Source organism: Anthonomus grandis, chromosome 18 (genome assembly GCF_022605725.1).
Source record: "Anthonomus grandis grandis chromosome 18, icAntGran1.3, whole genome shotgun sequence".
Lineage (NCBI taxonomy): Eukaryota > Metazoa > Arthropoda > Insecta > Coleoptera > Curculionidae > Anthonomus > Anthonomus grandis.
The window spans coordinates 12,588,016-12,613,335 of NC_065563.1; the positions used below are offsets into that span (position 1 = coordinate 12,588,016).

Sequence of the window (25,320 nt, forward strand, 5' to 3'; positions counted from 1 at the left end):
AATTACAAGATATTTTAAAAACTTAGTCTTCTTGATGTTGTACAAAAAATTGTACAATTCAGTCTGACGCATGTATAAATTCGATTCACTTCTATAAATCACAGTTTTATGATATTAATAATTGTACTAATTCGTGGAATTACTTTAATACAAGTTGTACATACAAATGAGTCAGTAGTTGTACATTGCATGGTATTATTTGAAAAAAATTGTACAATTTATCTGGATTGTGGTTTGTGTACAAAATCAAGCCATTTCAAACAATTATAGTTTTTCTGTTAATAATTGTACTAGGTGGAGATAATTTTCCTAATTTAAATGTTTTTTTAATTGTACAATTCGTTCAGGTGTGTGTAACAATAAGAAGCTTCATCAAGAAAGTTTCAATTTTGCTTTATAATACAGACGTTAAAAATTGTACTACTTTTAGGAATTTTTCGGAAAAAATTGTACAAATGGGCACTAAACTGAGCCATTCTTGCAATCTGCTGATAAAATTCAGTCATCAAAAATTTGTACAACTGTTTGTACATTTATTGTTCTAATTCAGAGTTTTTTTTAAATTGTACAATTAAGTCAGGCCTATGTGGAAATACGAACCATCCTTATAAAAGTTTTAATTTTTACTCTCAATAAAAATTGTACTACTTGAAAAAATTGTACAATTTATTTTAATTTGCTTACAAATTGAGCCATTCTCAATTTGGCTTCTATTATACTGCTAAGAAAATAATTGTACTACTGCATGGAATTACTTAAAAAATATTGTACAATTACTTGAAAAAAATTGTACAATTGATAAGGTTGTCTTGCGTCGACCACACTCTTAAATAGGTTCCAATTTTTCTCTCATTGGTTTTCGACTTTTACAGATTGTACTACTTTAAAGATTATTGTACAATTGATTTTGACCTGCGGAAAAATTCTTTAAAAATTTTCAATTTTGAATTGTAGTAAAGACGTTAAAAGTTGTACTACTTTTAGGACTTTTTTGAAAAAATTGTACAAATGCTTGCAACCTCAGTACAAAATTGAACAATTTTTAAAAAAAGGTTGCTCCTGGATTTTGACATTTAAAAATTGTACCGATGAAATTGAGTCAACTTTAAATCAGTTTCAATTTTTCATCTGAATTTCAATTGTACTACTATCAAAATAATTGTACTACTTTATGGTATTACTAGAAAAAAATTGTACGATTACGTGCATACATTCTGCATGAAATTACTTTAAAAAGATTGTACAATTAATTGTACAACTGTTGATTGTGTACAAAATCAAGTCACATACTTTATTATTCTTTGTACTAATTCAAAGTTTATTTTTTAATTGTACAATTGGATCATGCCCATGAAGAATTATACAATAATATGTACAATTTATTTTAATTTGCTTACAAATTGAGCCAGTCTCAATTTGGTTTCTATTATACTGCTAAGAAAATAATTGTACTACTGCATGGAATTACTTAAAAAAAGATTGTACAATTAATTCTGAGGTGTAAAGTTATAAAATAATTGTACTATTTAATATAATTACTTGAAAAAAATTGTACAATTGATATGGTTGTCTTGCTTCGACATCACTCTTAAATAGGTTCCAATTTTTCTCTCATTGGTTTTCGACTCTTAAAGATTGTACTACTTTAAAAATAATTGTACAATTATTGCTTTCGGCCTGCAAAGAAAACTGATTAAACCTGTAGTAGTTTCAATTTGTACAACTATGAAATAATTGAAGAAAAATTGTACAATAAATTCCGGCCGGTGCATTCGCGTACAGGCCGTGGAATTTTTAACAAAATCGCCGCTTAGAGCTCATTAACCGCCCGATTCCGCCGCTGATATGATCGTCAGTAAACCAGTTTGTAATTGTACGCGTTCGGTGATGTCCGCTTGTTGTTCTTAAATCCCGTTTATCGCTCATTAAGAGGAAAAAGCAAAAAAAACAACAACAAAAATATCGCGATTATTTTTAAATCAAACGATAAGGATACGACGGTTTGTTCGTACGGGTTTTCCGCACTCAGTTATAAAATGTACAATTTTTTAGTATTTCTCGTGTGTCTTCGTTTAAGTTCTGGCTCAGAAACGTTAGGTTTAGACGGTAATGCTTTGACTTTTAGTACAAATACTTATGGTAAACATTTTGAATTTTCTTTTGTGGGTTACATAAGTCGGGTTTCCCCTTGGTTCATTCAGCACGCCCAAATTCACACGGGGGGGGATTCTTTGTACAATAACAGTCAAGGAATTTCCCGAATACTCATTAAAAAAAGCTCACCCGAATCATTCAAGAATTGTACGGGTACAACCCTGAATCGGACGGCGAATATACCTGTCAAAGCGCATGCGTATAGTGTCTAACCTAAAACACAGATTAGTTGTTGGTAGTTTTCCTAAGTTTTGGATCACACTTCTATATTACCCACTGGTGACACTGATCATGTTCATTAACTATAGTAAGGACTTACCGGTATATGATTCAAAAATCGTCGATAACTCGGTTATTTTTAAATTTACGACTAAATGTTATTTTACATGATTTGTAGTATTTTTAATTGGGAATTCTATGGTGAAGGAAAAATTTTAATTTTCCCAATAGTTTTTGAGAAAATTCAGGAAAAGTGCCTAAAGGTTTTTCTCAATTTTCTGGAAATCTATTGAAGATAGAAATTATTTTTTTATTGCTTTTGTTGCTCGTTGATGTTTCAAGCAATTTTTATTATAACAAGTTTTTTCTCGAGCCAATAGTTTGCTCGGAAAAAAAATAAAAACCAAAATATTGACAGTTTTTCATTGGGATAGAAATTTGGGTATAACATTTTTTTGGTACGTTTTACATAAACGTTTTATTGAGTTTTTTTAAAGGATTTAAGGTTTTCTATCGATGTACTAAAAAAAATTAATAAAAAAAAAAAATTTTTTTTTTTTCAAATTTTTCACCGAAATTTTGTTCATATTTCAAAAATCGTTCATAGCTCCTTTATTTTCAAATTTTCGACTAAATGTTATTCTACTTAATTTGTAGTGTTTTTAATGAGGAATTCTATGGTGAAAGAAAAACTCCAATTTTCCCAATAGTTTTTGAGAAAACTCTGGAAAACTCTTTAAAGGTTTTTCCCAATTTTCTGGAAAACCATTGAAAATAAAAATAATTTTTCTATTGCATCTGATGCGCATTGACATTCCAAACAACTTTTATTACAATCATTTTTCTCTCCAGTCAATAGTTTTCCCAGAAAAAAATAAAAACCAAAATTTTCAATTTTTTTTCGAGTTTTCAGCAAAAGTTTGCTCATATTTCAAAAATCGTTCATAACTCCTTTATTTTCAAATTTTCGACTAAATGTTATTCTACATAATTTGTAGTGTTTTTAATTTGTAATTCTATGGTGAATGAAAAACTCCAATTTTCCCAATAGTTTTTGAGAAAACTCTGGAAAACTCTTTAAAGGTTTTTCTCAATTTTCTGGAAAACCATTGAAGATAGAAATTATTTTTTTATTGCGTTTGATGCGCATTGACATTCTAAACAACTTTTATGAAAATCATTTTTCTCTCCAGTCAATAGTTTTACCAGAAAAAAATAAAAACCAAAATTTTCAATTTTTTTTCGAGTTTTCAACAAAATTTTGTTCACTTTTCAAAAATCGTTCATAGCTCCTTTATTTTCAAATTTTCGACTAAATGTTATTCTACATAATTTATAGTGTTTTTAATTAGGAATACTATGGTGAAAGAAAAACTCCAATTTTCCCAATAGTTTTTGAGAAACCCCTGGAAAACTCTTTAAAGGTTTTTCCCAATTTTCTGGAAAACCATTGAAGATAAAAATTATTTTTCTATTGCATCTGATGCGCATTGACATTCCAAACAACTTTTATTAAAATCATTTTTTTCTCCAGTCAATAGTTTTCCCAGAAAAAAATAAAAATGAAAATTTTCAATTTTTTTTCGAGTTTTCAGCAAAATTATTTCATATTTCAAAAATCGTTCATAGCTCCTTTATTTTCAAATTTTCGACTAAATGTTATTTTACATAATTTGTAGTGTTTTTAATGAGGAATCCTATGGTGAAAGAAAAACTCCAATTTTCCCAACAGTTTTTGAGAAAACTCTGGAAAACTCTTTGAAGGTTTTTCTCAATTTTCTGGAAAACCATTGAAGATAAAAATTATTTTTCTATTGCATCTGATGCGCATTGACATTCCAAACAACTTTTATTACAATCATTTTTCTCTCCAGTCAATAGTTTTCCCAGAAAAAAATAAAAACCAAAATTTTCAATTTTTTTTCGAGTTTTCAGCAAAAGTTTGCTCATATTTCAAAAATCGTTCATAACTCCTTTATTTTCAAATTTTCGACTAAATGTTATTCTACATAATTTGTAGTGTTTTTAATTTGTAATTCTATGGTGAATGAAAAACTCCAATTTTCCCAATAGTTTTTGAGAAAACTCTGGAAAACTCTTTAAAGGTTTTTCTCAATTTTCTGGAAAACCATTGAAGATAGAAATTATTTTTTTATTGCGTTTGATGCGCATTGACATTCTAAACAACTTTTATGAAAATCATTTTTCTCTCCAGTCAATAGTTTTACCAGAAAAAAATAAAAACCAAAATTTTCAATTTTTTTTCGAGTTTTCAACAAAATTTTGTTCACTTTTCAAAAATCGTTCATAGCTCCTTTATTTTCAAATTTTCGACTAAATGTTATTCTACATAATTTATAGTGTTTTTAATTAGGAATACTATGGTGAAAGAAAAACTCCAATTTTCCCAATAGTTTTTGAGAAACCCCTGGAAAACTCTTTAAAGGTTTTTCCCAATTTTCTGGAAAACCATTGAAGATAAAAATTATTTTTCTATTGCATCTGATGCGCATTGACATTCCAAACAACTTTTATTAAAATCATTTTTTTCTCCAGTCAATAGTTTTCCCAGAAAAAAATAAAAATGAAAATTTTCAATTTTTTTTCGAGTTTTCAGCAAAATTATTTCATATTTCAAAAATCGTTCATAGCTCCTTTATTTTCAAATTTTCGACTAAATGTTATTTTACATAATTTGTAGTGTTTTTAATGAGGAATCCTATGGTGAAAGAAAAACTCCAATTTTCCCAACAGTTTTTGAGAAAACTCTGGAAAACTCTTTGAAGGTTTTTCTCAATTTTCTGGAAAACCATTGAAGATAAAAATTATTTTTCTATTGCATCTGATGCGCATTGACATTCCAAACAACTTTTATGAAAATCATTTTTCTCTCCAGTCAATAGTTTTACCAGAAAAAAATAAAAACCAAAATTTTGACAATTTTTCATTGGGATAGAATTTTTTGGACAGAAATTTGGATATAACTTTTTTTTGGCACGTTTTACATAAACGTTTTATTAAGCTTTTTTAAAGGATTTTAGGTTTTCTATCGATGTATCAAAAAAAATTAATTAAAAAAAAAAAAATTTTTTTTTCAATTTTTTCACCGAAATTTTGCTCATTTTTCAAAAATCGTTCATAACTCCTTTATTTTCAAATTTTCGACTAAATGTTATTCTACATAATTTGTAGTGTTTTTAATTGGGAATTCTATGGTGAAAGAAAAACTCCAATTTTCTCAATAGTTTTTGAGAAAACCCTGGAAAACTCTTTAAAGGTTTTTCTCAATTTTCTGGAAATCTATTGAAGATAAAAATTATTTTTCTATTGCATCTGATGGGCATTGATATTCCAAACAGCTTTTATTATAATCATTTTTTTCTCCAGTCAATAGTTTTCCCAGAAAAAAATAAAAATGAAAATTTTCAATTTTTTTTCGAGTTTTCAGCAAAATTTTGTTCATATTTCAAAAATCGTTCATAACTCCTTTATTTTCAAATTTTCGACTAAATGTTATTCTACATAATTTGTAGTGTTTTTAATTGGTAATTCTATGGTGAAAGAAAAACTCCAATTTTCCCAACAGTTTTTGAGAAAACTCTGGAAAACTCTTTAAAGGTTTTTCTCAATTTTCTGGAAAACCATTGAAGATAGAAATTATTTTTCTATTGCAGCTGATGCGCATTGACATTCCAAACAGCTTTTATTAACATCATTTTTCTCTCCAGTCAATAGTTTTCCCAGAAAAAAATAAAAACCTAAAAACAGTTTACCATCATCATTTTATTATCTCGTAAATTCTAACAATACCCGGCGCCTTCACCAATTCAATTTTAACCGTCCACTAATAAATCACAGAAGGTCAAAAGTGCGGCGAAGGTACTTGCACCAAAATAGTACAGTGCGCGCCAGCCCTGGTCTCCCTCAGGACCTACCGCGAGCACGGCCTCCTCAGATGCGGCTTTGACGGGTTCGAAGAGGTATTTCAAATAAAAATCGCCTTCAATTAATTGTACTAAAAATCGTACAATTTTAGATCGTGTGCTGCCCGGGAAAAACGGTACGTTCTCCATCGGAGTCTAGTACCGTGGACTCGACCCTGGTGTGGTCCGACGGCGATAAAAAGAAAAAACCGACCAAAGGAGGCAAAGGAAACGGTTCGCCCGGCAACACTGGACGCATCAAAACGAAACGGAAATGCGAATTGAGTGAGTAAGATGTAACGCGCGCGCATGCGCACACTCTAATGCTTGTTACGCGCATGCGTACACTCTAATGCTTATCGTCGACTTCCAGTGTGCGAGAAGATTCACAAGGAGAACAACGTCAAACCGGAAATAAACTTCCACGTGCTCAACGGTGAGGACGCCGAGTCCGGCCAGTTTCCTCATATGGTAGGTACCGAAAGTCCATAAGAGAGAAGGAGAGAATCGATTAAAAAATGTGAATTTTTCAGGCGGCTTTGGGTTACGACACCCCCGACGGTACCATCGACTGGCAACGGTGCGCAGGCTCGTTGATCTCGCCCCGATTCGTACTGACCGCGTCGCACTGCGTCTTTTGCGTCAACTGCGCCGATCCGGTCAAAGTTCGGTTCGGCGTGAGCGACGTTACGTAAGTTTTATCTGGTACTTGCTATGTGGCAACACTTTGACTGGCTCTGAATTTCGCCGTTAAAAATTTGTACATATTGGATGGATTTCGACGTTTCATGATTGTACTGACATAAAAATAATTGTACTACTGCTTGGAATTACTTGAAAAAAAATTGTACAATTAATTCTGAATAGAAGAATCTCATAGTGTTGCTTGGCATTAATTGAATTGTACAATTGATTTCACCCTATGTACAAATTCAAGTCATGCTGAAAAAGGGGTCATTTTGATTCTCAATTTCGTTGTTAAAAATTGTACAATTGATCCCGGTCTGTGTACAAACAATCAAATCTTGCAATTTTGTGCCTGAATCTAGAAGGTTCAAAATTTGTACTAATTGTACTATTGCTTGACATTAATTAAAGAATTAGCTTATGTACAAATTTAAAATCCACAACTGTCAGTTTTTTCGTTAAAAATTGTACAATTAGTTCCCATTTTTGTGCCTAACACTTCTACTACAAAAATCTTATGTATTGTTGAATGGCATCACTTGAATAAAATTGTACAATTGATTTTATCCTTTGTACAAATTAAGGCCGCTCGCAAAAAGATTTAATATCGACTGTCAATTTCGACGTTAAATAATTATTGTACAATTCTTCCCGGCTTTTCAGTGTATAAAATACAAACCATTTTCAAAAAAGTGTTAATTGACTCTCAATAAAGATGATCAAAATTGTACTACTTAGAGGAATTACTTGGAAAAAAATTGTACAATAAATTTTGACTTGAGCACAAGAAGTTTCAATTTTAGCCTTAAACGTGTAATGATTGTACTACTACAACAATAATTGTACTTCTGACCTGAGAACAATTATTATCGAGCCATTTTAAAATGTTATATATTTGCTGTCATTAATTATTATACTACTTTATAAAAATTGTACAATTATTTCCAACCTGCGTACTAAAAAAGGTTTTTTTCAAAAATTGTACTACAATAAAAATAATTGTACTAGTGCATAATGGTGTGACGTCAAAAAAATTATGCAAATGATTTTAGCTTATATACAATTCAAAAAGATTCAATATTGACTATCAACTTCGACGCTTATAATTGTACTACCGTAAAAATAATTGTACTGGTGCATGGTATGTTTTCAAAAAAAATGTACAATTATTTTATCCTATATGCAAATCGAGCTATCCTCAAAGGGATCCAATATCGAGTCTCAATGTCAACGTTAAAAATTGTACAATTCATCGCGGCAGTAGTACAAAAATGATCAAACCTCAAAAAATTCCATTTTTATTCCTGAATCTTGATATTTAAAAATTGTACTATTATGAAAATGGTTGTACTATTGTTTGGCATTATTTGAAGAAAAATTGTACAATTAATTTTAACCTATGTGCAAATTGAATACTACTATAAAAATAATTGTACTTGCTCGTATGATGTAAAAAATTGTACAATTAATTTACATCTTCATATAAAAAGGACCAATTCTCAAAAAATCTCGTTTTTGTCTCTGAATGAACTCAATATTGAGTTTCAATTTCGACAATAAAAATTGTACAAATTCTCTAAAAAAAATAATTTTAAATATAAAATATGACGTATAAAATTTGTACTAGTACCAAAATAATTGTACTAGTGCTTGGAATTACTTGAAAAAAAATTGTACAATTGATTTTGGTCTGCGTACAAAATTGAGCCATTCCCTTAAAAATGTTCCGAAATAATGTCCTAACATAAAAATGGTTGCCTCACTTCCAGGAGTAAATTGAGAAAAAAATTGTACAATAGATTCCGACCAGAGTACAAAAGTTCCATTTTCTCCCTGAATCTTTTGACATTCAAAAATTATACTACTTTCAAAATAATTGTACAAATTATTTTAGCCTATATGTACTGTTTGAAAGATCAAATACTGATGCTCAATTTCGACGTAAAAATAGTACAAATCATCGCGGCAGACGTACAAAAATTAACAACCCTCAAAAAATTCCATTTTTGTTCCTCAATCTTGATATTTAAAAATTGTACTATTATGAAAATATTTGTACTATTGTTTGGCATTAATCGAAGAAAAATTGTATAACTGATTTCACCCTATGTACATACATGCATACAAATTCAAGCGGTGCTCAAAAAGATCTAATTGATTCTCAATTTTGTTTGTTAAAAATTGTACAATTAATCTATAATTAAAGGTTCAAAATTTGTACTAATTGTACTATTGCTAAGAATTGGACAACGGCTTTAAGCTTATGTACAAATTTAAGATCCACAACCCTCAGTTTTATCGTTAAAAATTGTACAATTATTTTTCCCTAAATCTTCTACTACAAAAACCTTATGTATTATTGCTTGGCATCACCTGAATAAAATTGTACAATTAATTTTATCCTTTGTACAAATTAAAGCCATTCTCAAAAATATTTAATATCGATTGTCAATTTTGACGTTATAATTGTTGTACAATTAATTCTGGTCTTGGTCTGAAATCAAAGTTCATACTTTTATATAAAAATGGTTGTACACAGTATTATTTGAAAAAAATTGTACTATTTAGGCTGGACCCTGGTTTGTGTTCAAAATCAAATCATTTTAAGCAGGTTTAATTTTGCTGTCAATAATTGTACTATTTTAAAGGTTTTTTTAATTGTACAATTCTTCCAGATTTTACAGTGTATAAATACAAACTATTGTCAATAAGATGTTAATTTCGACTCTCGATAAAGATGATCAAAATTTTACTACTTAAAGGAATTATTTAGAAAAAATTGTACAATAGATTTTGACTTGAGTACAAATTTTTGAAAAAAGTTTCAATTTTGCCCTTTAACTTCAAGGTCTAAAGATTGTACTAATATAAGAATAATTGTACTTCTGACCTGTTTAGAATATTTTTTGCTGCCATTAATTATACTACTTTAAGGAATTACTTGCACAAAAAATTGTACAATTATTCCTAACCTGCATATTAAAAAATTTCCAATTTTGTCTTCGATATTTAAAAATTGTACTACAATAAAAATAATTGTACTAATGCATAATGGTGTGACTTCAAACGAATTATGCAAATGATTTAACTTATATATAACTCAAAAAGTTTCAATATTGACTATCAACTTCGACGCTTAAAATTGTACTACTGTAAAAATAATTGTACTGGTGTTCAAAAAAAATGTACAATTGATTTTAGCCTATATGCAAATTCGAGTCATCCTCAAAGAGATCCAGTAGTGAGTCTGAATTTGAGACTCACTACTGGATTAAAAATTGTACAATTCATCGCGGCAGACGTACAAAAATTAACAACCCTCAAAAAATTCAATTTTTGTTCCTGATTCTTGATATTTAAAAATTGTACTATTATGAAAATATTTGTACTATTGTTTGGCAATAATTGAAGAAAAATTGTACAATTGATTTTAATTTATGTGCAAATTCAAGCTTTCTTCAAAATGGCACATTACATGACGTTGAAAATTTGTACTACTATAAAAATAATTGTACTAGCTCGTATGACGTAAAAAATTGTACAATTAATTTTGATCTTCATATAAAAACGATCAAATCTCGTTTTTGTCTCTGAATGAACTCAATATTGAGGTTCAATTTCGACAGTAAAAATTGTACAAACTCTAAAAAAAAATTAATTTTAAATATAAAATATGACGTTTAAAATTTGTACTACTACCAAAATAATTGTACTAGTGCTTGGAATTACTTGAAAAAAAATTGTACAATTGATTTTGGTCTGCGTACATGAGTACTGCTTTATTGAGTCTCAATTTCAACGTTAAAAATTGTACAATTCATCGCGGCAGACGTACGAAAATTAACAACCCTCAAAAAATTCAATTTTTGTTCCTGAATATTGATATTTAAAAATTGTACTATTATGAAAATAGTTGTACTATTGTTTGGCATTAATCGAAGAAAAATTGTACAATTGATTTTAACCTATGTGCAAATTCAAGCTATTTTCAAAATGACATTTGTGCACATTACATGACGTTGAAAATTTGTACTACTATAAAAATAATTGTACTAGCTCGTATGACGTCAAAAATTGTACAATAAATTTTAGTCTTACGATCAATTCTCAAAAAATCCCGTTTTTGTCTCTGAATGAACTCAATATTGAGGTTCAATTTCGACAGTAAAAATTGTACAAATTCTCGAAAAAAAATAATTTTAAATATAAAATATGACGTATAAAATTTGTACTACTACCAAAATAATTGTACTAGTGCATAGTATGATTTAAAAAAATTGTACAATGGGTTCAAACTTGTGTATAAAATTCGAGTCTTTTTAAAAAATCATTAATTGTACTAATTCATGAAATTACATAAAATATTTGTACATTTCATTTACACCTATGGACAAAATAGTCAAATTTTGGCCATTTAAAAATTGTACTACTATAAATATAATTGTACAATGTACATTTAAAAAAAAATGTTTTGCTGTTAATATTGGTACTACTTTAAGAAATTATTATTTAGAAAATAATTGTACAATTAATTCTAGGCACAAAATCGAATGTACAACTGAGGTCAGCCCATGTACAAATTCTCATAAAAAGGTGCGATGTTGACCCTCAATTTCTACGTTACAAATTGTACAATTAATCCGGTAAAAAATTCTCATTCTTGTGCCTGAATTTTGACGTTCAAAAAATTGTACAACTATTAAAATAATTGTACTATTGCTTGACGAAGACCGGCAAATTCTTATTAGCACTCGCTACGTAGCAACACTCAGTGATATTTAACGCGCAACATTTACAGCATTGTTCTTAGGCTTAGTCAAGTAGTCTATTCTTCTAACTGGAACCTCTAATGTAACAACCCATGGTCTTGGGTCTTTGCTACGTAGCAACAATAAACGTGGTTTTAGGGACGAGATTAACGCGCAAGACGTGGACGTGTTAAGGCTCATCCACGCCGATTACAACATCACAAGCAAACACAACGACATCTCGTTGGTCGAACTGAAGTGGGAGGTGCGGACCAGCAAAACACTGTATCCCGCGTGTTTGTACACGGAGGCCAACGATCCCGCTGGGCCGCTGTTGATTTCTGGATGGGGACAAACTCGTAAGGAATTTTCTTTTTTGAAATTCAGTAGTTTTTAAATACGATTTCAGAACAAGGTAACGCAGACTCGCGTTCGAATGTCTTGCAATACGCCAACGTGACGGCCGTATCTACGGAGGAGTGCAACAATACGATTTACACGAGGACGCGGTACGACCGTAAGGTCATATTGAGCAGTCAGATTTGCGCCATATCGAAAAGTGACACTTGCGTGGTAAGTCTTCCTTAGCAATCAACTGCAAAGTTTCTTTTTTTTTTTCTATGGTAAAGGGTGATTCCGGAGGACCCCTCCAAATAAAGTCGAAACTGGGAGGGTACGATATAGTGGGGATAGTTTCCTATGGGATCGACTGTGGGACCCCCGTGCCCGGAGTGTACACCAGGGTGTCCGCTTACTTGGATTGGATCGAAGAGAAAGTGTGGCCCACCTAATTGTTGTTTATGAGGAAAATAGATTTTATTTTTGTGAATTGTTATGGTAGTTTTATTGCTGGAATATGAAATTCAATGAGGAGCTTTTTTTGAATTTCGAGGATTAACTGTTTAAGACGAGGATAATCGGTTTAGATCCTTCAGGACTGAGTGAGATGGAGAGTCAGGCCAACCACTTCTCTTCTTCTTCTTCTCCTTTTATGGATGAACAAAGGATTAATGAAAGCACAGTGTCGTTTACCGACTACCATAGAATTCCTGAAACGAAAAAAAAGCGCAGACCAGTTCGGACGTACCGCCATTATGACACTATAACTTGTGTTTGGTCCATTTCCGAAAAACGTATTATTGAGCTTTTTTGAAGGATTTTAGGTGTTCTATCGATATACTGGAAAAAAAATTAAATTAAAAAAAAAATTTTTTTTTTACATTTTTTCCCCAAAATTTTGCTCATTTTTCAAAAATGGCTCATAACTCCTTTATTTTGAAATTCACGTCTAAATGTTATTCTACATAATTTGTAGTGTTTTTAATGAGGAATCCTATAGTGCAAGAAAATTTTCAATTTTCCCAATAGTTTTTGAGGAAATTCTGAAAAACTGCTGAACGGTTTTTCTCAATTTTCTGGAAAACTATTAAAGATAGAAATTATTTTTCTACTGCATCTGATGCGCATTGACATTCCAAACAGCTTTTATTATAACCATTTTTTTCTCCAGTCAATAGCTTTCACAGAAAAAAATTAAAATCGAAATAATGAAAATTTTTCATTCATTTGTCAATAAGAGACAAATTATTTTCCTCCTTACAGGCGCTCCTGGACTAAGAATTCCAATATCTGGACTTCTAGTGAACGGATTTTAGTGATTTTTTTAAAAAAGACTAAAATAGTCTTCAGACTAGTCTATAAATCAAGAATTTCGAAATTTGGACTACTAGAACTCGAGATATTGCTTTGCCAATAAAAGACAAATTATTTTTCTCCTTACAGGCACTCCTGGACTAACAATTCGAATATCTTGACTTCTAGTGAACGGATTTTAGTGATTTTTTCAAAAAATACTAAAATAGTCTTCAGACTAGTCTATAAATCAAGAATTTCTAAATTTGGACTAATAGAACCGGAGATATTCACTTGCCAATAAGAGACAAATTATTTTCCTCCTTACAGGCACTCCTGGACTAAGAATTCCAATATCTTGACTTCTATTTAACGGATTTTAGTGATTTTTTCAAAAAAGACTAAAATGGTCTTCAGACTAGTCTATAAATCAAGAATTTCGAAATTTGGACTACTAGAACTCGAGATATTCACTTGCCAATAAGAGACAAATTGTTTTTTTCCTTACAGGCGCTCCTGGACTAAGAATTCCTATATCTTGACTTCTAGTGAACGGATTTTAGTGATTTTTTCAAAAAAGACTAAAATAATCTTCAGACTAGTCTATAAATCAAGAATTTCGAAATTTGGACTACTAGAACTCGAGATATTCACTTGCCAATAAGAGACAAATTATTTTCCTCCTTACAGGCGCTCCTGGACTAGAAATTCCAATATCTTGACTTCTAGTTAATGGATTCTAGGGATTTTTTCAAAAAAGACTAAAATAGTCTTCAGACTAGTCTATAAATCAAGAATTTCGAAATTTGGAGTACTAGAACTCGAGATATTCACTTGCCAATAAGAGACAAATTGTTTTTTTCCTTACAGGCACTCCTGGACTAAGAATTCCAATATCTTGACTTCTAGTGAACGGATTTTAGTGATTTTTTCAAAAAAGACTAAAATAGTCTTCAGACTAGACTATAAATCAATAATTTCGAAATTTGGACGACTAGAATTCGAGATATTCACTTGCCAATAAGAGACAAATTATTTTCCTCCTTACAGGCACTCCTGGACTAAGAATTCCAATATCTTGACTTCTAGTGAACGGATTTTAGTGATTTTTTCAAAAAAGACTAAAATAGTCTTCAGACTAGACTATAAATCAATAATTTCGAAATTTGGACGACTAGAATTCGAGATATTCACTTGCCAATAAGAGACAAATTATTTTCCTCCTTACAAGCACTCCTGCACTAAGAATTCCAATATCTTGACTTCTAGTTAACGGATTTTAGTGATTTTTTCAAAAAAGACTAAAATAGTCTTTAGACTAGTCTATAAATCAAGAATTTTGAAATTTGGACTACTAGAACTCGAGATATTCACTTGCCAATAAGAGACAAATTATTTTCCACCTTACAGGCACTCCTGGACTAAGAATTCCAATATCTTGACTTCTAGTTAACGGATTTTAATGATTTTTTCAAAAAAGACTAAAATAGTCTTCAGACTAGTCTATAAATCAAGAATTTCTAAATTTGGGCTACTAGAACTCGAGATATTCAATTACCAATAAGAGCCAAATTATTTTCCTCCTTACAGGCACTCCTGCACTAAGAATTCCAATATCTTGACTTCTAGTTAACGGATTTTAGTGATTTTTTCAAAAAAGACTAAAATAGTCTTTAGACTAGTCTATAAATCAAGAATCTCGAAGTTTGGACTAATAGAACCGGAGATATTCACTTGCCAATAGGAGACAAATTATTTTCTTCCTTACAGGCACTCCTGGACTAAGAATTCCAATATCTTGACTTCTATTTAAAGGATTTTAGTGATTTTTTCAAAAAAGACTAAAATAGTCTTCAGACTAGTCTATAAATCAATAATTTCTAAATTTGGACTACTAGAACTCGAGATATTCACTTGCCAATAAGAGGCAAATTATTTTCCTCCTTACAGGCACTCCTGGACTAAGGATTCCAATATCTTGACTTCTATTTAACGGATTCTAGTGATTTTTTCAATAAAGACTAAAATAGTCTTCAGACTAGTCTATAAATCAAGAATTTCGAAATTTGGACCACTAGAACTCGAGATATTCACTTGCCAATAAGAGACAAATTATTTTTCTCCTTACAGGCACTCCTGCACTAAGAATTCCAATATCTTGACTTCTAGTTAACGGATTTTAGTGATTTTTTCAAAAAAGACTAAAATGGTCTTCAGACTAGTGTATAAATCAAGAATTTCTAAATTTGAACGACTAGAACTCGAGATATTTACTTGCCAATAAGAGACAAATTATTTTCCTCCTTACAGGCACTCCTGGACTAAAAATTCCTATATCTTGACGTCTAGTGAACGGATTTTAGTGATTTTTTCAAAAAAGACTAAAATAGTCTTCAGACTAGTCTATAAATCAAGAATTTCTAAATTTGGTCTACTAGAACTCGAGATATTCAATTACCAATAAGAGCCAAATTATTTTCCTCCTTATAGGCACTCCTGGACTAATAGTCCAAAACAGTAGAGAACCAACGAATAATCATACGCCAAAGTGAAAATTAAAAAAAATATATAAAACGAAAAAAAACGCAGACATTCGGGAGCAATTGGTGCGCGTCAAGCCTTCATAGGCGACTAGGTTGTCCTCTTTTACAATGCGCGCAACAAGGACGGCACGATATGCCGGACTGTCAAAACAGCAGAACGTCCGAACTGGTCTGCAATTTTGCGAATTCCTCCAAAAAAGAAAATTACATTTAAAAACATCATCAGTGTGAAAAATTAATTCAATTGAAAAAAATCTCGAAGTTGGGAAAAGAAAATCGTCTTGAATTTTCACATTCACCATGAACTGAAGAAATCGACATGTACCAAATTTACAGGTTTCTTCAGGCCGACCCTACTACGCGCCTTCGCCATAAAATCCAGAAACCTTCCCGTCCTACATAATCAGACTTTCTCAATATCGCGGCAACGTCGCATTAATTTCTCCCATGTCAGTGAGTCGCGCTCTCCACCGTTCAGTTCCATATCAGACTTCGTCGCGTAAAGTCAGGACGCACGCTCGAGGATAAAAAGATCGCGCGCGCACTTTTATTTTCAAATAATAAATGTAGAATTTTTTGGAGAAATTGTCAAAATGCATCTTAAACGTGCCCTCGCGCTGCTTTGTTACGTCGCGAACTTTATAAGGACAACACAGAGTTTTAACGTCGAACACCGGGATCCCTACGTGAAAAAGGCCCCCGAGGGGCAAACGAATTCGTATTTCGGGTACAGCGTGGCCCTGCACCACTCCAAGGAAACCAACAACGATATCAGCGACAACTGGTGAGTTTTCATGTTTTTTAAAGCGTGTCCACCCGGTATATAAAAGTCAGTGCGACGATAAATATCGATTAGTTTGTGATTATGTCGCTTCTGACCTCAGCTACGTATCGCGGGTTCAACATCTTCTTCTTCTGGTTAACTTGAAGGAGCCTCAGACCAGTTTCACCGGATCATTTGGTTGCACAGATTTTCCCCACTAATTAAGGTATCTCAGATCTATTGGTATCACTAAATCAATCATTAACGGGGCATAGGCCATTGTATTTCGATTTAATGGGAATTCTATGGTAATCGCTTAAGGTGTCTGACACCGTGCTTTACATTAGTTCTTTGTTCGACCATTAATAACATGACATAAAAGAGAAAAAGAGTAGGTTTAGGATGATTCCCCATCTCACTCACTCCTATATATCCTGGAGGGTCTATACTGACTATCCTCGTCTGATCAGAGCGTATTGTGCAGAAATTGTCTAAGAAATACCAACACACTTATGTAGCTCAAATTGCTTACTCAGTATTACCAACACACAAACCCCCTTTTTTTTCATTAATTAATTAATTAATTAAATTAATAATTGTCGAGATCGACGTCGTCCAGTGGCGGCTCGACTGAAAATGTAGCGAACAGTGTTGCCAGATGATTGGGTGAAAATTATGGTACATTCTGGCCAAAATTATGGAGTTTTGTACAAAATTATGGTACAATCATACAATACTGTCAGTACACAACCTTTTCCTATGTATGACGTCACGTCACAGTCGCGCCGTCGCCAAACTTAAAAAATGTGTTACATTTTGTTGATAATGGATTATGAATTTAATCAAATTTCCTATTCTGATCATTTCTTTTAATTAAAAGAACAATTTCTAGTAGAAAAAAAAATACTTTTTTAACAAAGATAGTAATTTATTGAAAAATGAACAAAACATTGCACTCAAAATCTAAATTAAAAATAGATAAACATTAACACAAATACATACCTATACAAATTTGTATAATTGGATAAATTGGTTTAACCAAACAAGAAAAACATAAAAATATTGCATAAAAACATTATTGAAATGTTAGGTATAATAAAAAATTAATAAAGATATATACAAAAAAAAACAAAAATATCAATTTACTTATAACAGAAACAAAAAAAAACAAAATTATGGTACAACTATGGTACATTTCTGATTATGGTACAAATTATGGAGCAAGCAAAAAATGTTGCGAAATTATGGTACAATTCCATAATTATGGTACGTCTGGCAACACTGGTACCGAAGGATTCCTGCCATCGCATCGGGGGCGGGGGGGGGGGGGGGGACAATCCAGAGCAGCAGCATTAATGTTAGAAAGAGACAAACAAAGCGTTTTGAAAACTTGTGTGTGTAAGAAAGAAAGAGAAAGAGAGAGTAACGGTTGACCCCACTCTAAAATAAATAATAATAACAATAATAATAGTGATCAGGTCTATGTCAAAATTGTCAACTTAAAACTTGCATATTATTTATATAATAAAACCGGTGATTTTGCAGAGGAATTTCTTACTGGTAAAGTATGCGGGGTGGGTGGGGGGGGGGGGGGTAAGGGTTGTTTTGTTAAAAAACAGTTTTTTGTGCAATAAATAATTGTCTTCACTTGCCAATAAGAGACAAATTATTGTCCTCCTTACAGGCACTCCTGGACTACGAATTCCAATATCTTGACTTCTAATTAACGGATTTTAGTGATTTTTTTCAAAAAAGACTAAAATACTCTTCACACTAGTCTATAAATCAAGAATTTTGAAATTTGGACTAATAGAACCGGAGATATTCACTTGCAAATAAGAGACAAATTATTTTCCTCCTTACAGGCGCTCCTGGACTAAGAATTCCAATATCTTGACTTCTAGTTAACGGATTTTAGTGATTTTTTCAAAAAAGACTAAAATAGTCTTCAGACTAGTCTATAAATCAAGAATTTCGAAATTTGGACTACTAGAACTCGAGATATTCACGTGCCAATAAGAGACAAATTATTTTCCTCCTTACAGGCACTCCTGGACTAAGAATTCCAATATCTTGACTTCTAGTTAACGGATTTTAGTGATTTTTTCAAAAAAGACTAAAATAGTCTTCAGACTAGTCTATAAATCAAGAATTTCGAAATTTGGACTACTAGAACTCGAGATATTCACTTGCCAATAAGAGACAAATTTTTATTTTCTTACAGGCACTCCTGGACTAAGAATTCCAATATCTTGACTTCTAGTTAAAGGATTTTAGTGATTTTTTTCAAAAAAGACTAAAATAGTCTTCAGACTAGTCTATAAATCAAGAATCTCGAAATTTGGACTAATAGAACCGGAGATATTCACTTGCCAATAAAAGACAAATTATTTTCCTCCTTACAGGCACTCCTGGACTAAGAATTCCAATATCTTGACTTCTAGTTAACGGATTTTAGTGATTTTTTTCAAAAAAGACTAAAATAGTCTTCAGACTAGTCTATAAATCAATAATTTCGAAATTTGGACTACTAGAACTCGAGATATTCACTTGCCAATAAGAGGCAAATTATTTTCCTCCTTACAGGCACTCCTGGACTAAGAATTCCAATATCTTGACTTCTAGTTAACGGATTTTAATGAATTTTTCGAAAAAGACTAAAAAAGACTTCAGACTAGTCTACAAATCAATAATTTCTAAATTTGGACGACTAGAACTCGAGATATTCACTTGCCAATAAGAGGCAAATTATTTTCCTCCTTACAGGCACTCCTGGACTAAGAATTCCAATATCTTGACTTCTAGTTAACGGATTTTAATGAATTTTTCGAAAAAGACTAAAAAAAACTTCAGACTAGTCTACAAATCAATAATTTCTAAATTTGGACGACTAGAACTCGAGATATTCACTTGCCAATAAGAGGCAAATTATTTTCCTCCTTACAGGCACTCCTGGACTAAGAATTCCAATATCTTGACTTGTAGTTAACGGATTTTAGTGATTTTCTCAAAAAAGACTAAAATAGTCTTCAGACTAGTCTATAAATGAATAATTTCGAAATTTGGACTACTAGAACTCGAGATATTCACTTGCCAATAAGAGACAAATTATTTTTCTCCTTACAGGCACTCCTGGATTAACAATTCCAATATCTTGACTTCTAGTTAACGGATTTTAGTGATTTTTTCAAAAAAGACTAAAATAGTCTTCAGACTAGTCTATAAATCAATAATTTCGAAATTTGGACTACTAGAACTCGAGATATTCACTTGCCAATAAGAGACAAATTATTTTCTTCCTTACAGGCACTCCTGGACTAAGAATTCCAATATCTTGACTTCTAGTTAACGGATTTTAGTGATTTTTTCTAAAAAGACTAAAATAGTCTTCAGATTAGTCTATAAATCAAGAATTTTGAAATTTGGACTAATAGAACCGGAGATATTCACTTGCAAATAAAAGACAAATTATTTTTCTCCTTACAGGCACTCCTGGACTAAGAATTCGAATATCTTGACTTCTAGTTAATGGATTTTAGTGATTTTTTCAAAAAAGACTAAAATAGTCTTCAGACTAGTCTATAAATCAATAATTTTGAAATTTGGACTAATAGAACCGGAGATATTCACTTGCCAATAAGAGACAAATTATTTTCCTCCTTACAGGCACTCCTGGACTAAGAATTCCAATATCTTGACTTCTAGTGAACGGATTTTAGTGATTTTTTCAAAAAAGACTAAAATAGTCTTCAGACTAGTCTATAAATCAAGAATTTTGAAATTTGGACTAATAGAACCGGAGATATTCACTTGCCAATAAGAGACAAATTACAGGCACTCCTGGACTAAGAATTCCAATATCTTGACTTCTATTTAACGGATTTTAGTGATTTTTTCAAAAAAGACTATAATAGTCTTCAGACTAGTCTATAAATCAATAATTTCGAAATTTGGACTAATAGAACCGGAGATATTGACTTGCCAATAAGAGACAAATGATTTTGTTCCTTCATTCCTTCCCTCTTTTCAATCCTCTTTATTTAAACCTATTTCCTTGATTTTCCTGTTATTCCTGGACTTCTGAAGGCATTTCCTGTATGTTCCAGAAAATTAAAAGTTATTTTCCTCATTACTCCAGTAATTTGAGACCATTTTTTCCCTATTTTCCAGGCTTCATTTCCGCTTCCTTCTATTCCTGGACTTCTACAGTTTTTTTTTTTTAAGTTTAAATAATTAAACCAAAAATGCCTGAAAAATATGTTACTGTTCCACCATAAAGAGACAAAAAATGCAAAATTGGAAAATAGCAACAAATTACGAAAATAGCTTCGAATTAATGGAATAATAAGAAAAATAACTTAAATTCCTTGGCATATACAGAAAGTGCCTTTAGAAGTCCAGGAACTACAGGAAAATAAGAGACAAATTCCTGGAACAAGAAGAGCAGGAATATTTCTAGAAAACTGGAAAGAAATAACCTCAAATGCCTGGAACATACAAGAAATGCCTGAAAGAAACCGAGAAGGTTAGGAACAATTTATACCGAATTTTTTTTAAACGTTGTTTTATGCTATAAAAAAGGCTTTTAGTCGATTGTTATTGACATATACGGCAAGTACGAACCCTTTGCTATAAATACCAACAATTTTCTCAAAAAATTTTAAGGCACTTTTTGAATTTCCTAAAATAGTGCCATTAATCATCGAAGGCCGCGATTCGGGAGCAGTTGGCACGCGTCGACCCTCCATGGGCCACTGCGCCGTTCCTCTTTTGCTATGCGCGAGACAAGGACGGACATATATGACCGAGTGTCATAATGGCGGAACGTCCGAACTGGTCTTCAATTTTTTTTATATTTTGTGATTTATTAGTAAAGTAAAAAAAAAAGTTTTTTTTTTTAAATTTAAGTTTGGCACGTGATGAGTGGATTTTTATGTGATGAATATTTCGGACACAAGGGAGGAAAAGTATTTAATATAATTTTTCACATTTTCCGGGTTATGGTCGAATTGGGGGAAATCACTTTTGCGATTAATATTCATTAAAGGCGCAACACTCCAGAGCGCATTAAATTAACATATTATTTAATCAGACATCATTTAGCAAGGAGAACGTTAATTTTTTTATGCTACCCTAAGATTCTTTACCTGTGTTTCTCGGTAAAGCCGCACCTGAGACCCGGCTTCTTAAGGGGCCTTCGCTATTAAATCAGGTGTCAAAATTTGAATTTAAACGGTCCCGGTAAGAAGAGTTTAATTTGTCACGCACGAACGTTTTGTGAGGCGTTAAGAGGGTCAACGACTTTTCCTAAACCTATATAAGATGGAGCGACTTGTTCTTTCGGTAGTTTTTAACTAGTAACTTTCAATTGTTTTCTTTAAGGTTCAGTAAAATATTTGGAGTATTCTGAATCGTTTGGTACCACTTTAAAAGCCGTACGTCTTATAGGTTCCGAGCTATGGCCCTTCGAAGTTACGGCAACGTTTGAATTTGGATTTCACTTTTTTAGAATATAACTGACTTCCTGAGGATGGATTTGAGTGTAAAAACGTCCCTCTAGGGCAAGCCCCATTTACCCAATTACTCATGTAAGGCTGTTTTGGGTTTGTGTGTCTAGGGTTAGAAGTTATTCGCGACTGTATAGGATTTTTTGGAAAATTTCAGGGGTGTATTTTAATAATTGCACTTTTTGATTTTTCCTGGCTTTCCTATGGGAAATGGAGACTTTTGTTATTAGACTTTTTTCATTATTTCTTTGACCTTAACATAGAGCAAAAAGAATTTTTTGATTAGGCCAATTTTTAGAATTTTCACTTTTTTCAGGCACTCTTGGACTAAAAGTCAAAAAACGCCAATAACTCCTTTATTAGTCGTTTTTCGAAAAAAGTTATGAAGTACTTTTCGTTTTGCACTTAAATAGAGTATCTATAACAAAAATAAAAATCACGAAAATTTCTATAGATTTTGGGGAAATTGAGTTTTTTTGATTTTTAGTTTTTTGACATTTTCTCCCACTGTATGGACAATAGAATCAAAATTTCTTTTTTCCAGGATAGCCGTAATTATTCCAAGCAACTTTTAATTAAACTATATTTTCATTGGACTTATAGATTTTTTATAAAAAAATTAAATGTGATTTTTTTAAAAATTTTCAAGGGTATAGTGCACAATTACCCTTTTTAATTTTTCCTGGCTCTCCTATGGGAAATGGAACCTTTTGTTATAAGACTTTTTTCATTATTTCTTTGACCTTAAAATATAGCAAAAAGAATTTTTTGATTTGGCCAATTTTTAGAATTTTCACTTTTTTCAGGTACTCTTGGACTAAAAGTCAAAAAACGCTAATAACTACTTTATTATTCGTTTTTCGAAAAAAGTTATAAAATACTTTTCGTTTTGCACTTAAATAGAGTATCTATAACAAAAATAAAAATCACAAAATTTTTCATAAATTTTGGGGAAATTGAGTTTTTTTGATTTTTAGTTTTTTGACATTTTCTCCCACTGTATGGACAATAGAATCAAAATTTCTTTTTTCCAAGATAGCTGTAATTATTCCAAGCAACTTTTAATGAAACTATATTTTAATTGGACCTATAGATTTTTTATAAAAAAATTAAATGTGATTTTTTTAAAATCTTCAAGGGTATAGTGCACAATTACACTTTTTAATTTTTCCTGGCTCTCCTATGGGAAATGGAAACTTTTATTATAAGACTTTTTTCATTATTTCTTTGACCTTAACATATAGCAAAAAGAATTTTTTGATTAGGCCAATTTTTAGAATTTTTACTTTTTTCAGGTACTCTAGGACTAAAAGTCAAAAAACGCTAATAACTACTTTATTATTTGTTTTTCGAAAAAAGTTATAAAATACTTTTCGTTTTGCACTTAAATAGAGTATCTATAACAAAAATAAAAATCACTAAATTTTTCATAGTTGTTATGAAAATTGAGTTTTTTTGATTTGAAGTTTTTTGGCATTTTCTCCCACTGTATGAAAAATAAAATGAAAATTTTTGTTTCGCAGGATAGCTCTTTTTATTCCAAGTAGCTTTTATTTAAACTATATTTTAATTGGAGCTATAGATTTTTATAAAAAAAATTAAATGTGATATAGTCCAGGGCCTTATGATATTTAAAGTTTTTAATTTTTCCTGGCTCTCCTATGGGAAATGGAAACTTTTGTTATTAGACTTTTTTCATTATTTCTTTGACCTTAACATATAGCAAAAAAATTTTTTTGATTTGGCCAATTTTTAGAATTTTCACTTTTTTCAGGTACTCTTGGACTAAAAATCAAAAAACGCTAATAACTCCTTTATTATTTGTTTTTTGAAAAAAGTTATAAAATACTTTTCGTTTTGCACTTAAATAGAGTATCTATAACAAAAATAAAAATCGCAAAATTTTTCATAGATTTTGGGGAAATTGAGTTTTTTTGATTTGAAGTTTTTTTGCATTTTCTCCCACTGTATCGACAATAGAATCAAAATTTCTTTTTTCCAGGATAGCTGTAATTATTCCAAGCAACTTTTAATAAGACTATATTTTAATCGGACCTATAGATTCTTCAAAAAAAAATTAAATCTTATATTTTGCGAATTTTCAAGGATTAGTCCAGGGTCTTATGGCAATGACACTTTTTAATTTTTCCTGGCTCTCCTATGGCAAATGGAAACTTTTGTTATTAGACTTTTTTCATTATTTCTTTGACCTTAATATATAGCAAAAAGAATTTTTTGATTTGGACAATTTTTAGAATTTTCACTTTTTTTAAGTACTCTTGGACTAAAAATCAAAAAACGCCAATAACTCCTTTAATATTCGTTTTTTAAAAAAAGTTATTAAATACTTTTCGTTTTGCACTTAAATAGAGTGTCTATACCAAAAATAAAAATCACAAAATTTCCAATAGATTTTGAAGAAATTGACTTTTTTTGATTTTAAGTTTTTTGGCATTTTCTCCCACTGTATGGACAATAGAATCAAAATTCCTTTTTTCCAGGATAGCTGTAATTATTCCAAGCAACTTTTAATTAAACTATATTTTCATTGGACTTATAGATTTTTTATAAAAAAATTAAATGTGATTTTTTTAAAAATTTTCAAGGGTATAGTGCACAATTACCCTTTTTAATTTTTCCTGGCTCTCCTATGGGAAATGGAACCTTTTGTTATAAGACTTTTTTCATTATTTCTTTGACCTTAAAATATAGCAAAAAGAATTTTTTGATTTGGCCAATTTTTAGAATTTTCACTTTTTTCAGGTACTCTTGGACTAAAAGTCAAAAAACGCTAATAACTACTTTATTATTCGTTTTTCGAAAAAAGTTATAAAATACTTTTCGTTTTGCACTTAAATAGAGTGTCTATAACAAAAATAAAAATCACAAAATTTTTCATAAATTTTGGGGAAATTGAGTTTTTTTGATTTTTAGTTTTTTGACATTTTCTCCCACTGTATGGACAATAGAATCAAAATTTCTTTTTTCCAAGATAGCTGTAATTATTCCAAGCAACTTTTAATGAAACTATATTTTAATTGGACCTATAGATTTTTTATAAAAAAATTAAATGTGATTTTTTTAAAATCTTCAAGGGTATAGTGCACAATTACACTTTTTAATTTTTCCTGGCTCTCCTATGGG

General features: G+C 31.0%; 3 protein-coding genes across 4 annotated transcripts in view; 2 read left to right on the forward strand and 1 right to left on the reverse strand.

Moving 5' to 3' along the window:
- Positions 1-25,320, reverse strand: part of LOC126746784 (DNA fragmentation factor subunit beta) — a 148,153-nt gene that overhangs the window by 114,492 nt on the left and 8,341 nt on the right. The window lies entirely within an intron of this gene.
- On the forward strand, positions 1,839-12,564 carry LOC126746781 (serine protease persephone-like). Of its 2 annotated transcripts, none has more exons than XM_050455161.1 (8): positions 1,839-2,139; positions 6,232-6,353; positions 6,410-6,581; positions 6,670-6,767; positions 6,830-6,987; positions 11,891-12,090; positions 12,141-12,304; positions 12,361-12,564. In XM_050455161.1, exons 1-8 carry the CDS (start codon positions 2,037-2,039, stop codon positions 12,520-12,522), a joined length of 1,179 nt encoding a protein of 392 aa, XP_050311118.1. In that variant the 5' UTR covers positions 1,839-2,036; the 3' UTR covers positions 12,523-12,564. The 2 variants fall into 2 exon arrangements, with proteins under 2 accessions (XP_050311118.1, XP_050311119.1); XM_050455162.1 differs by having other exon boundaries at positions 1,839-2,106.
- LOC126747084 (integrin alpha-PS1) overlaps positions 16,398-25,320 on the forward strand; it is a 118,916-nt gene continuing 109,993 nt past the window's right edge. The window contains exon 1 of the mRNA XM_050455579.1: positions 16,398-16,690. Within this exon, the coding sequence (XP_050311536.1) occupies positions 16,500-16,690 (191 nt within the window). The 5' untranslated portion in view covers positions 16,398-16,499. The remainder of the gene's footprint in view (positions 16,691-25,320) is intronic.